The sequence below is a fragment of the Camellia sinensis genome, chromosome 4 (assembly GCF_055761805.1).
Source record: "Camellia sinensis isolate YWXY chromosome 4, ASM5576180v1, whole genome shotgun sequence".
NCBI classification, from domain to species: Eukaryota; Viridiplantae; Streptophyta; class Magnoliopsida; order Ericales; family Theaceae; genus Camellia; species Camellia sinensis.
Window position 1 is genome coordinate 108,427,345 of NC_138964.1, and position 12,311 is coordinate 108,439,655.

At 38.3% G+C, this 12,311-nt stretch overlaps 1 protein-coding gene across 1 annotated transcript; it reads left to right on the forward strand.

Moving 5' to 3' along the window:
• Nucleotides 1-11,166: 11,166 nt before the first annotated feature.
• Nucleotides 11,167-11,661, forward strand: LOC145823958 (uncharacterized). Its single transcript, XM_082923533.1, has one exon. The coding sequence runs from the start codon at nt 11,167-11,169 to the stop codon at nt 11,659-11,661; it is 495 nt and encodes a 164-aa protein (XP_082779659.1).
• Nucleotides 11,662-12,311: the final 650 nt, after the last annotated feature.

The window sequence follows — 12,311 nt, forward strand, 5'->3', positions numbered from 1 at the left end:
TGAGGCACACCAGTCACTGTCGTGCCCAAGGCACAGTAGTGACCCCATTTCCTAAGAGAAATGCCAACTAAATTACTTTTAGTAGATATACATTACTTTTAGTAATTACAGATTAATAATTCTAATGGTAACCCGTGCTATGCACGGGACTTTATAAATTTAAAAAAAAAAACATTATAAATATGTTAAACTAATTTAATATATTTTGTCTTGTTGTATACATGAAATTTATAAATTAATTTTTATGTTTATAAAATTTTAAATTATTAGTTTAAAAAATTAAGTGTAGCTTTTGAATATGTGTTTATCAATTTTGTTTTATGGACTTAAACAATTGATATTTTGATTTAAAAAATTAAAAAAAAATAGATTTTTTGGGATAAAAGAAGTCATCTAACTCCTTTATATACTATTTTAAGATGAACTATTTTAATTACCTAAGGAAATATAAATTATGTTTGGAAATTATCCCTATATATTATGCTATTATATACAAATATAGCGGTAACATATTAATTAATATATATGAAAAGTTATACTAAGCTTTCATTTTCAATTAATTGAATTATGATTAACAAACTAACAAATAGCAGTAATGGTATAATATGATAGAAAGAGGATAAAAAATAAAAAAACACAATGATATTTAAAAGTTTTAAATTTACCTAGTTATACAAAAATCTAATGTTATGGTACAATCTTGAATTCGCCATAAATTTTCACATATTCTATAAAATGAAATGACATAAAAAATAAAAAAATCGATACTCATTTTTTAACTTCAATTTCATAGTTTTCATTGACAAAAACAAAATCCGATCAAAATCCTTGGCACATAATGGGCATAGATGCTTCAATTGCAACAATTATCACCAATAATTCTTCTCTACCATGTAAACCTGTAAACAAACACATAAATCTCACTAAAACCGAAACCAAAACCAAAACGAAACCAGCAACAGAGAAAGCAAATCACAAAGGAGAAAAATATATATATATCTACATATAAATTTTTGGAGTGGTAGGATATTATCCCCCAACAATTTAGACCTTGCCCCGCCTAATCTGTCAGCCCCTCCGCCAGTGCCTACGAAGTCAAGGAGTTTGGATGACTAATCAGATTATTCTTTAAATAAGACTTGAAAATTGATTAATTTATCCTATTAAGTAATTTAAAATGTTGATAGATATATATCACTTTGATAGATATTTACTTTTGGTTATGTTATAATATAATATATACGATATTGATAGATACGCACAATTCTCATGAAAAATATTATTAAATTTTTTGAGGAAGAGAAAAGGAAGGCAAGTTTTAATAATTTCTTTTGGAAATTGATGAGAGAAATTAGAATGGAGAGATTATGAAATATTTATCTTTCCATTTGAAATCCATAAATTAATGGATAATTATTATTTCTAAAATAATTAAATAGGTATGGAAGAAGTTGAAAATGGTGTGTATAGAAGAAGTCACAAAGTCTTGGGAGACGTCAATAAGTACTGTGATTTTTTTGTAAAATTAAAAAATTAGAAAATTAGGATTAAGATATTGGAGCTCCCACAAGGCTTGTGAGTTAAGAAAAATACCGACTAAACTATTGTTCGTAGCTGATGATTGTACCTTTGCCGAAACATTTTTCTTTCGTAGCTAAAGTAGCTAGCTTTGGCGACTAGTTACTTTTTTTTTTTTTTTAAATTCTAAACTATGTATCTTTGGCGAGTAAATATTTTTAGTCACTGAAAATATATCTTTAGCGACTAATTTTTTGGTCGCAAAAGATTATAAATTATATTTATGTTAGTTTTTGGTAACTAAATTTCTTTAGTCGGCAAAAATTAGTATACAACAACTAAATGTTTTTTGGTCACTGAAGATCAATATTTGGCTACTAAATTAGGTAATCACCAAAGATTTTGAGTAAAATTATGGTAGTTAGTCGGTAGAGGAGAGCTATTCCAAGGCTTGTGGAGCGGCAGTGAGAGATGGAGGGAAGAGGAGCAGCGGAGACGGAGACGGAGACGGAGACAGACGTTGATAAGAGAGAGAGGCACAAGTTTGTTTAGGCTTTGGTTTGGAAACAAAATATATAAATCCCTCCAATTCGCGACTAAACATTTTAGTTTCTAATTAATTTTATAAATCCATTTCAAATTTGAAATGTGTCTCCCAAATATTTTAGTTCTTCGACGAATGAAAATATTTTTAGTCACTGAGCTATAAATGTTTGGCAACCAACCTTGTTGGTCACCAAAGATGAAAATAAATTTTTGTTTTTCATTCGGCGACTAAATAATTTTAGTAGCCAAAACTAACTATACAGTGACTAAAATATTAGTTGGTCGTTGAAAATAATTGGCTACCAAACCTTTGGTTGCCAAAGATGAAAATAAATTTTTTGATTTTCATTCAGCGACTAAATAATTTTAGTAGCCAAAACTAAATATACAGCGGCTAAAATATTAGTTGGTCGCTGAAAATAAATTATTGGCTACCAAACCTTTGGTCGCCAAAGATGAAAATAAATTTTTTGTTTTTCATTCGGCGACTAAATAATTCTAGTTGCCAAAAGTAACTATATAGCGACTAAAATATTAGTTGGTCGCTGAAAATAAATTATTGGCTACCAAACCTTTGGTTGCCAAAGATGAAAATATTTTTTTTGTTTTTCATTCAGCGACTAAATAATTTTAGTAGCCAAAACTAACTATACAACAACTAAAATATTAGTTGGTCGTTGAAAATAAATTATTGGCTACTAAACCTTTGGTCGCCAAAGATGAAAATAATTTTTTTGTTTTTCATCCGACGGCTAAATAATCTTAGTAGTCAAAATTAACTATACATCGACTAAAATATTAGTTGGTCGCTGAAAATAAATTATTGGCTACCAAACCTTTGGTCGCCAAAGATGAAAATAAATTCTTTGTTTTTCATTCGGCGACTAAATAATTTTAGTAGTCAAAACTAACTATATAGCGACTAAAATATTAGTTGGTCGCTGAAAATAAATTATTGGCTACCAAACCTTTGGTCGCCAAAGATGAAAATAATTTTTTTATTTTTCATTCGGTGACTAAATAATTTTAGTAGCCAAAATTAACTATACAGCGACTAAAATAATTTTTAGTCGCTAAAAATACAATTTTTGCGACCAAACTGTTGGTGGCCAAAGATAAAAATTAATTTTTTGTTTTTCATTTGGCGACTAAATAATTTTAGTAGGCAAAAGTAACTATACAGCGACTAAAATTTTTGTTTTGTTGCCAATTGTGGAATATTTAGCGACTAAAAATCATTTTCGTCGCCGATTGTGACATTTTTAGTGACAACATTTTTTTTAGTCAGCAATAATGAATATAGCCCGACTAAAAACAATAGTAGCTAAATCTTGTACTTTTGTCGACTAATATAATGTTTGGTTGCCAATTCCACTACTTTTGGCGACTAAATTTTTTTTAGTTGCCAAATTTGGTCGCCAAAAGTGTAATTTCCTGTAGAGACACCACAAACTAATCAAAGGGTGAAGAATATTCATGAAGCTTTTCAAGACACAAAATTATTAGTTCATTTCCTTTTTGTATATCTCTCTCTCTCTCTCTCTCTCTCTCTCTCTCTCTTCCATACTTATTTACACATTATTACTATTCTTTATAAATTCTAAACCTTTAGTACAAACTTGACACCTTAAAACTTATATTAAGTCTTTGAAGTTAATAATCTAAAATGCTATAATTATAAAAGTTAACTTATAAGTAATACGAAAGGAGCCTATTTAAAATAGAAATAAAAACTTCACATGCAATGGAAGTGCCCTACAATTATGCATTGTGGATTAGACTAATATGAATATTTGGAGTTATATCTGGTATGCATCTGTTTCAATGTGCACGGAAGGAGGCATACGTGACTGTAGAATTGTGACTTATCTTTATACCCTTTCTCTTTGTTTTGACTGTATTATTTTGCATCCTAATTTCATAATTAAGATCTTATATCAAACTTCAAAATTTGCTTCTTTTTCAAAATCTATTTTATTCACAAATTTGTTGCATTGCTTATAAAATTTCTCATTTCTCACTTTTGAAAATATAATTACACTAAAACCACGCGCAATGCACATGCATCGCCACTAGTATTATAATAAATGTATTGAATTTGTTATAAAAGGTGATAATAACTCTATTATTAACATTTGTAACTATAAGATTAAAATTATTTGTAATAATAGTAGAATTAAACTATACTTTTTATTTTTATTAAAATATCCCAACATGAATCGGGTTGCTTCATTAATATGAATTATTTTAGAGAGCTGATAATTGATGGAATTTGGGATGAGACAAAAAGAAACCTTTTGGGTTTCACCAAATTGGACAATAACGACTATTCCATGAAGATCTTTTTCGAATTGAGAAAATAAATATACCTCGAGGCCTTAGATAGCCATATTGTTAATTTTCCTTGAGTTGTTGCTCCCTCTTGTTCCCTTTATGTCGTGGTGGTTTTAATCTTGCATCAACTCGAATTTGTTGGAATTTTTTTAAGCGTGATCATGTTGCAACTATTGCAATCCTTGTGAATGAACTCAAAGTTTTTTTGGCATTTAATCAAGACGTGTTCAATGATTTGACCAAGCTATTGACATTAGATGATTTTAGGTATGAAATCTAAACAAAAGTTGTACTCACATAATGTTTGATGACATTTATGTATTTGAATTGCAAATCTTGTGACTTTGCAGAGAAAATAAACTAATCGCCAGTTATATTAATGCAACAAGTGCAAGATCGAAGATGGTGGTTGGGTTCGGGGACCTTATCGAGGCAAATGTTATTTTCCATGATGGACTAAATTTCCCCAACTTGGCAGATTCAAGGTTATGGAACCTCATTCACCAAAGGTAATAAATTTTATTCTAAGAAGCATGGACAATTTTACGGAGGAAGTGTGTCATGTCCAACATATTTCTTCAACATGTCTTGAAATATATAGCTTTTTAATGTAAAAAATTTGTTGTGTTATATTATTTTTATTATCTTTGAATAAATTATTCATATATATACATATTAAATTTATAGAAATATAAAACTTTAACGTATCCCAGGCGTGTCATGTCCTACATTTTCTGAAAATTGACATGTTGGCGTGTCAGTGTTGTGTCTATGTTGTGTCACGTGCTACTTATGCTTTGTTAGAAAAATATATATGTATATATATATATATATATATATTTTTTTTCTAATGCTGATTTGGGTGTAATTGTCACACCCCAGATCTAGGCATGACTGGTCATGGCCCACAAGGACTTAGCCCAAGGCATACGTAAGCCTAAACATGAACCCAAAATCACAAAGAATAAATGTGACGATAGCCCAGAAATAAATAAATCAAAACCCAAACTAGTGGCAAATCACAAGCATAAATGGTAAAACTAGCCATAACCAACTTCCAAAAATATACACTAATTGGAACACAAACCGCCCATAAAATAAAATAATTTTAAATAAAATCTAACCACAATGTATGCACAAAACCGACATAACAAGTTAAAACAAAATAATGAATGTCTTAGAGACCCATACAATTGAGTCCCTGCTATGCCATGAGTCCACTCTAAGTTCTTTTGACACCTGAAAATGATAAACAACTAAGTCAGTTGATCAGTGAGTAACAACATGGATAGTAAATACAGTTTTGAAAATAGGGTTCAATTCTAAAATAAGATATATATATATATATATATAGATTGGCATACAGTTTTGATAAAATAATCTATTTCAAAAAGAAAGTTTCACAGTTCAACAGCCAAAATACTCATGTCTCTCAAGAACATGATAAATGACATTTTCCACTTAAAATATATTACAACATGAACATCAATAATTTTCTAGGTGCCAAGAATAAGAAGTAACATGCCACAAAGTTTTCAAGGCAATAAGCCCATTGGATCCAATATCATTTTCAGGGTGGCAACCCGGGCCTTTTCTTTAAGATTATTTGATTGAAGGTCACCTAGCCTAGCCTAGGTCTTTTCCTTACAATTGTTGGGCACTAGAGTCATCACGGCCCAACTAGGATCTGTTCCCTAGTGGCTAGAGTCACTGCACACAGTGGAATAATTTCCCTGGACTAAAATATACATATGGTCCCAATAATCAACACAATTCAGTTTCACAAAACATGGTAGTTCACCATTATAAACATGAGACCATAACAAATAGTTTATAGTATGCCAAGTTTACACATGTTTCAGAAATAATTTAATTTCATTGATAATATAATAATTTATCAAAACAGTTTAGTCCTGAAACAACAATTTAATTTTCCAACAGTTCAGGGTAGGGGAACATTTATAAAAATATATAGCATGCAACTACTCACCTGAATTTCAAAATGTGTAGCCTTTAAACATAATGCGAAGAAGTAATCACTTATATCCTGAATGAAATAATAATAATAGTATTAAGAAAGACCTATACTTAATTCTATTATAGAATCAGAATCTAATAAAAATAACCCCAAAAATGAAATCTACACCTCGAAAAACCTTAGGCATGTATTTCTCGAAATTAAAAACTCATCCATTAAATCCAAAAATCACTAAGGTGTACCAAAATCTTAGAACCCAACCTGACATGATCACAACCCACACAAGCCTATTACCTTCCAGCAACCCTTCAATTAGTTGACTCTAGCAACCTAATACTAAGACCAAGGCATCAAATATATTTATATTTTTTTTCCTTATTTGTACCACTACTAAATCTCTCGCACACACATTACAAACTGTATATATAATAATAATAAAAGTTGACATCGGTGGGCCCACGAAAGGTTTTGGCTCACGACTTAGAGCCTAATTCACGATTCAAGTACTAAAGCCCAACACCCTTGAGAACCCAATGTTGAACCAGGAACCAATGGCATCTAAACACTTGTCAAGCAGGGAACCAGCCACGTAAGCAGACAAAGATTCTGCAGAGTTATTGCACCACACATCAGCCATTAATGAGGCTCCTACAACATTAAATGTGACAACCCCTTCACGTCGGAACATGCAGCCTCACCGTGAATAATGCAAGCTAGAGTATAGACTTTCGGCCAACACGATATGCCGGAGTGGACAAGGAAATTATGGACAAAGGATATAAGGAAGTTTCCAAGACACACCAAAGGTTAAGTTCATCATTCTTCTTCTTCTTTTTCTCTCTCTCTCTCTCTCTTTCTCTCTCTACACAGTCAATCTCTTTAGTTCTAACTTGATCGTTGGAGGGTCCGCTAGGGGACTCCCATTCCCGTTGAACCTTTTTTGCAGGCACCACTAGCGAGCTCTAAGATTGGCAAAAGGTGTTGGAAGCGTGGGTCAGCTCGACTTGCCCTCCCTTGGATCAACAACATCATCAGTTGGCGCCGTCTGTGGGAACCGCCACTCCGGTTAACAGTTGTGCTTATTGTTACCGGAGACCCGTTCCCGATAATTTCTCCTTAACTTCCATCGAGGTGGATGGTTACAACGAGATCCATGGCTTCTTAACACAATGTCGTCGACCCCCAAGCCGACCCTCCCAACCCAAACAACCCACCTTAGTACTTCACAGAGCTCACCAACAGTATCAATCGCTTGGCCGAACAAAACCAGGCCTTGATCAATGCTTTTACTCTAGCGAAATCTCTCTATGCCTCCTCCACCACTACAAGATATCCCTCCCAATTGAGAACAGACCCCAAGCCATCCTTTTCAACAAGCCCACCTTTCCACCTTAGAGGGTCTACAAGCCCCACCTCAAGGCATGAACCCACTACCTCGGGGCTTACATCTATCAATTTAAGCACCTATCCCTAAAGGAGAGGCTAGTAGTGTTCAGCCCCCACTACACTTTGGAGGGGACAATGTTCTTATTTGGAATGCGGAACTCTGAGCTATGAAACTCCGGCTTCAAGGAGTCATGCAGAACATATAGAATAAACCATCCACAGCAGCCAACTCCCCATTTGTCGCCTCCATCAGGGACAAACCACTACCCCCAAGTTCAAAATGCCCTCGATCGACACCTTCGATGGCACAACTGACCCAATCGACCATTTGAAGACCTACAGGACCCTCATGATCCTCCATGCTTTCCCTGATGAAATCATGCGTTGGGCCTTCTCCGTGACGCTTAAGGGGTCGGCTTGACGATGGTTTAGTCAGCTATTGCCAGACTTTGTCTCTACTTTCCAACATCTAAGTGATTCCTTCCTAAACCATTTCATTGGCACTCAGCGCCAACGGCGCTCGGTAACTCAACTGCTTAATATTCGGCAGATGGAAGGGGAGTCACTACGCAGCTTTGTCACCCATTTCAACACCGAGGCCCTACAGGTGGCGAAAAATAATGACAAGGTCATCCTCACAGCCTTCATGGCTGGTTTACGACCATCTGATTTCTTTTTCTCCCTCTCTAAAAACCCTTCGACTGCCATGGCGACCCTCCTTTCCAAAGCCCAAAAGTATATGAATGCTGAAGACTCTTTGGCAGCCCGCCAAGATTCCACACCTAAAAATCCATCCCCTAAGGACAAAAGAAAGGAACTCAAACCCAGATCCTCCCAATATACACATCAACCCCCTCAATATACAGACCAACTTGCTCGAGCCAACCGACCGGCACCTACCCGACCCCCTGGTCGGTTCGAACGATACACCCTTCTCAATTCCCCTATGGAACAAGTTTTGAACCAAATTCAATGAGACTACAACCTAAAATGGCCTCAACCATCACGATCTCCCTCAAACCGGCGAGATCAATCCAGATATTGTTGTTTCCATTAAGACTATGACCACAACACTGAGTAATGTGTTAACCTTAAAGACCAGGTAGAGGATTTGATATGCTAGGGGTGCCTCAATTGGTTCACGGCAGCTCGTCCCCAGCAACGGCCGTGGACCGACTCGTCGGGGGGCTACCGCCGACATACCCCCCCGACAACCCGCAGAACCTAAGCGAGACAACGATCGGCTTCCACTACAACCCCGGGCACAAGGCAATCCCATCCCCTCGGTCAGTGAGATCAGAGTCATCGCTAGCGGGCTAGCATGCGGAGGGCCATCTCGATCAGCCCAGTGAGCTGAACTCAGAAAAATCAGACAAGGCTCCGATAAGGAAGTAACGATATTGGATCGCCCCTTCAAACACCCCAAGCAATGGTCTAAACCCATCACCTTTACAGAAGCCGACTGCACAGGCATCCGTTACCCCCACGACAACCCCCTTGTCATCTTCGCTCTCTTATCCAACTACAAAGTCAGACGGGTCCTTGTCGACAATGGTAGCTCTTCAGACATTATCTTCCTGAACACCTACTGCCAACTCAATGTCGGAGAAGAAAAGTTGTCCCCCCTCCAAACCCCGCTAGTCGGCTTCATCGGCGATCGGGTGACCTCTATAGGCTCCATCGATCTTCCCATTACCATCAGAGAATATCCACAGCAGACCACCAAACTAGTCACTTTCTCGTCGTCGACTGTCCTTCTTCTTATAACATCATCCTCGGACACACAGCTCTTAACGCCTTCCAAGTTGTCACCTCCACATACCATCTAGCCATGAAATTCCTGATCGACCTCGGGGTCGGCATAGTGAGGGGCGAGCAGACGATGGCCTGAGAGTGCTACGTCACCTCGCTAAAGGAGGTCAAAATGAAGAAGGCTATGATCATCGAGGGTCTCAACGTCAAAGATGAGGAAGAGTTAGTCCGATGGAAACCAGTGGAGGAACTTATCGAAGTGTCTATCGATCCTACCAATTCAGCCAAAACAACCAGGATTGGCAGCCAACTGTCCTCTCAACCCAAGGCTGATCTCACACCTCTCTTAACCGAGCACAACGATGTCTTCGCTTGGACCCATTCAGACATGCCAGGTATCGATCCCTTTTTCATTACTTATCACCTCAGAGTATTGAGCCCTACTTTCAACCTTTCTGATAGAGGCAGCGTATTTTTCATCCAGAACGCAATATCCTCATTGCCACCTAGGTGGACAAACTACTGAAGGCACAGTTCATAAAAAACGTGGACTACCCCATGTGGTTGTCCAACGTGGTCTTAGTCTGCAAAAATAATGGCAAATGGCAACCCTGCGCCAACTATTCCGACCTCAATCAGGCTTGCCCCAAAGATAGCTATCCTCTCATCCGGATAGATTTGTTAGTCGACGCAACTGCAGGACATCAGATGCTTAGCTTCATGGATGCCTTCTCTGACTACAATCAAATCCTGATGTACCCGGCCGACCAGGAGCACACCTCTTTCATCACCGACAGAGGGACTTATCACTATCGTGTTATGCTATTCGACTTGAAGAATGCCGGAGCAACTTACCAACGCTTGGCTAATGCCGTCTTCCAACACCAGATAGGTCGGAACATGGAAGTCTACGTCAATGACATGCTAGTCAAGAGCAAACTCCCCTCCAATCACTTGGCAGACCTGCGAGAGACCTTCGAAACCTTATGAAAATATCAGATGAAGCTGAATCCGGAAAAGTAAGCCTTCGGCGTGGGATCTGAGAAGTTCTTGGGCTTCATGGTTAACCAATGAGGCATTGAGGCTAATCCCGAAAAGATGAAGGGCCTAATAGATATGCGGTCTACCAGAACGGTCAAGGAGGTTCAATGGCTCACGGGTAGAGTTGTTGCCCTCAACAGCTTTATTTCCCGAGCAATCGACAAGTGTCTTCCATTCTTCAAACTGCTTCGACAGGCGTTCGAATAGAGCACCGAATTCGAGGAGGCTTTCCAACAACTGAAACAGTGCATACCCAACCCTCCTCTCCTCTCTCAAGCGTTGCTAGGCGAAACCCTTTTCCTCTACTTAGCTGTATCAAACACTGCGGTCAGTGCTGCCCTCATCAGGGAAGACGACTCAGTACAACATCCAGTCTACTACATTAGCTGCGCTCCGAGGGGGTAGAACAGAACTACCCTCTGTTAGAAAAAATGGCCCTCGTCTTGGTCATAGCCTCTAGACGCCTCCGACCTTATTTCCAAGCTCACTCCATAGTGGTTCTCACTGACCAGCCTCTGAAAAAGGTCATCCAATAACCAGAATCGTAAGGAAGACTTATGTAATGGTCCATTAAGCTAAGTTAATTTAAAATCTCTTACCGACCTCGAACAATGATCAAAGGCCAGGCTATCTCCAATTTTATCTTGGAGTTCACCAATCTCACTCCAAACGTACCTCCTCCACCGGTACACTTCATCGATGATGCAGAAGACCCTCACTCCTGGACCCTTAGTGTTGATGGTTCATCCCGCAAAGAGGGTAATGGAGCCGGTCTAATCCTCACCACCCCAGAGGGTGTGTACTTCAAGTGTGCCCTCCGTTTCCTATTCGACGCAAGCAAAAATGAGGCCGAGTATGAGGCCTTGATAGCAGGTCTTCGGCTGGCCAGAGGCATTGGTGTAAGCCATATCCAAGTGTTCAGTGATTCCCAATTAATTGTCGGACAGATTACTGGGGAGTTCGACGCAAAGGAGAAGACGATACGAGCATATAGGGACATCGCCCTTCCTCTTGTCCACTTTTTCAATACTTTCCAGATCAGACACATCCCCTGGTCAGAAAACTCCAAGGCGGACGAAATGGCTCAATTAGCCTCGGTCGACTAGTTAGACTTCAATCATGGCATCCACATTGAATACCTGACCCATTCGGCGACTTCGCCAAACCCACAGGAGATCCACTTCCTCCAGAACGAACCTATCCCATTGGCTCAAGACAACATTCCGTTTTTGACACGAGGGGAGTTACCAGACGATAAACAGTAGGCCATTAAAGTCAGAGCCCGGTCATCTAATTATATCCTTATCAGTGGCCTACTATACAAACGGGGATTCTCACGACCATACCTTAGGTGTCTTAGTCCTGCTCAAGCGACCTATGTGATGAGAGAAGTACACGAGGGCATTTGTGGTAATCATTCAAGTGAAAGATCTATGGACTATAAAATCCTCCACACTAGCTACTTCTGGCCCACGCTCAATCAAGATGCCAGCGAATTTGTGTTTAAGTGTGATAAATGCCAGCGCTTTGCTGACATCGCCTATGCTCCACCGACTGAACTGATTACACTCAGCAGTCCCTACCCCTTCGCTAAGTGGGGCGTCGACTTAGTTGGTCCTTTGCCCACTAGGAGGGGCCAAACCAAGTTCGCCATGGTTGCCATTGACCACTTCACCAAATTGGTGGAAGCAGAACCCGTTGCTACAATTATAGAGTGAAACACCACCAGGTTCATCTGGCAGTTGATCGTGTGCCG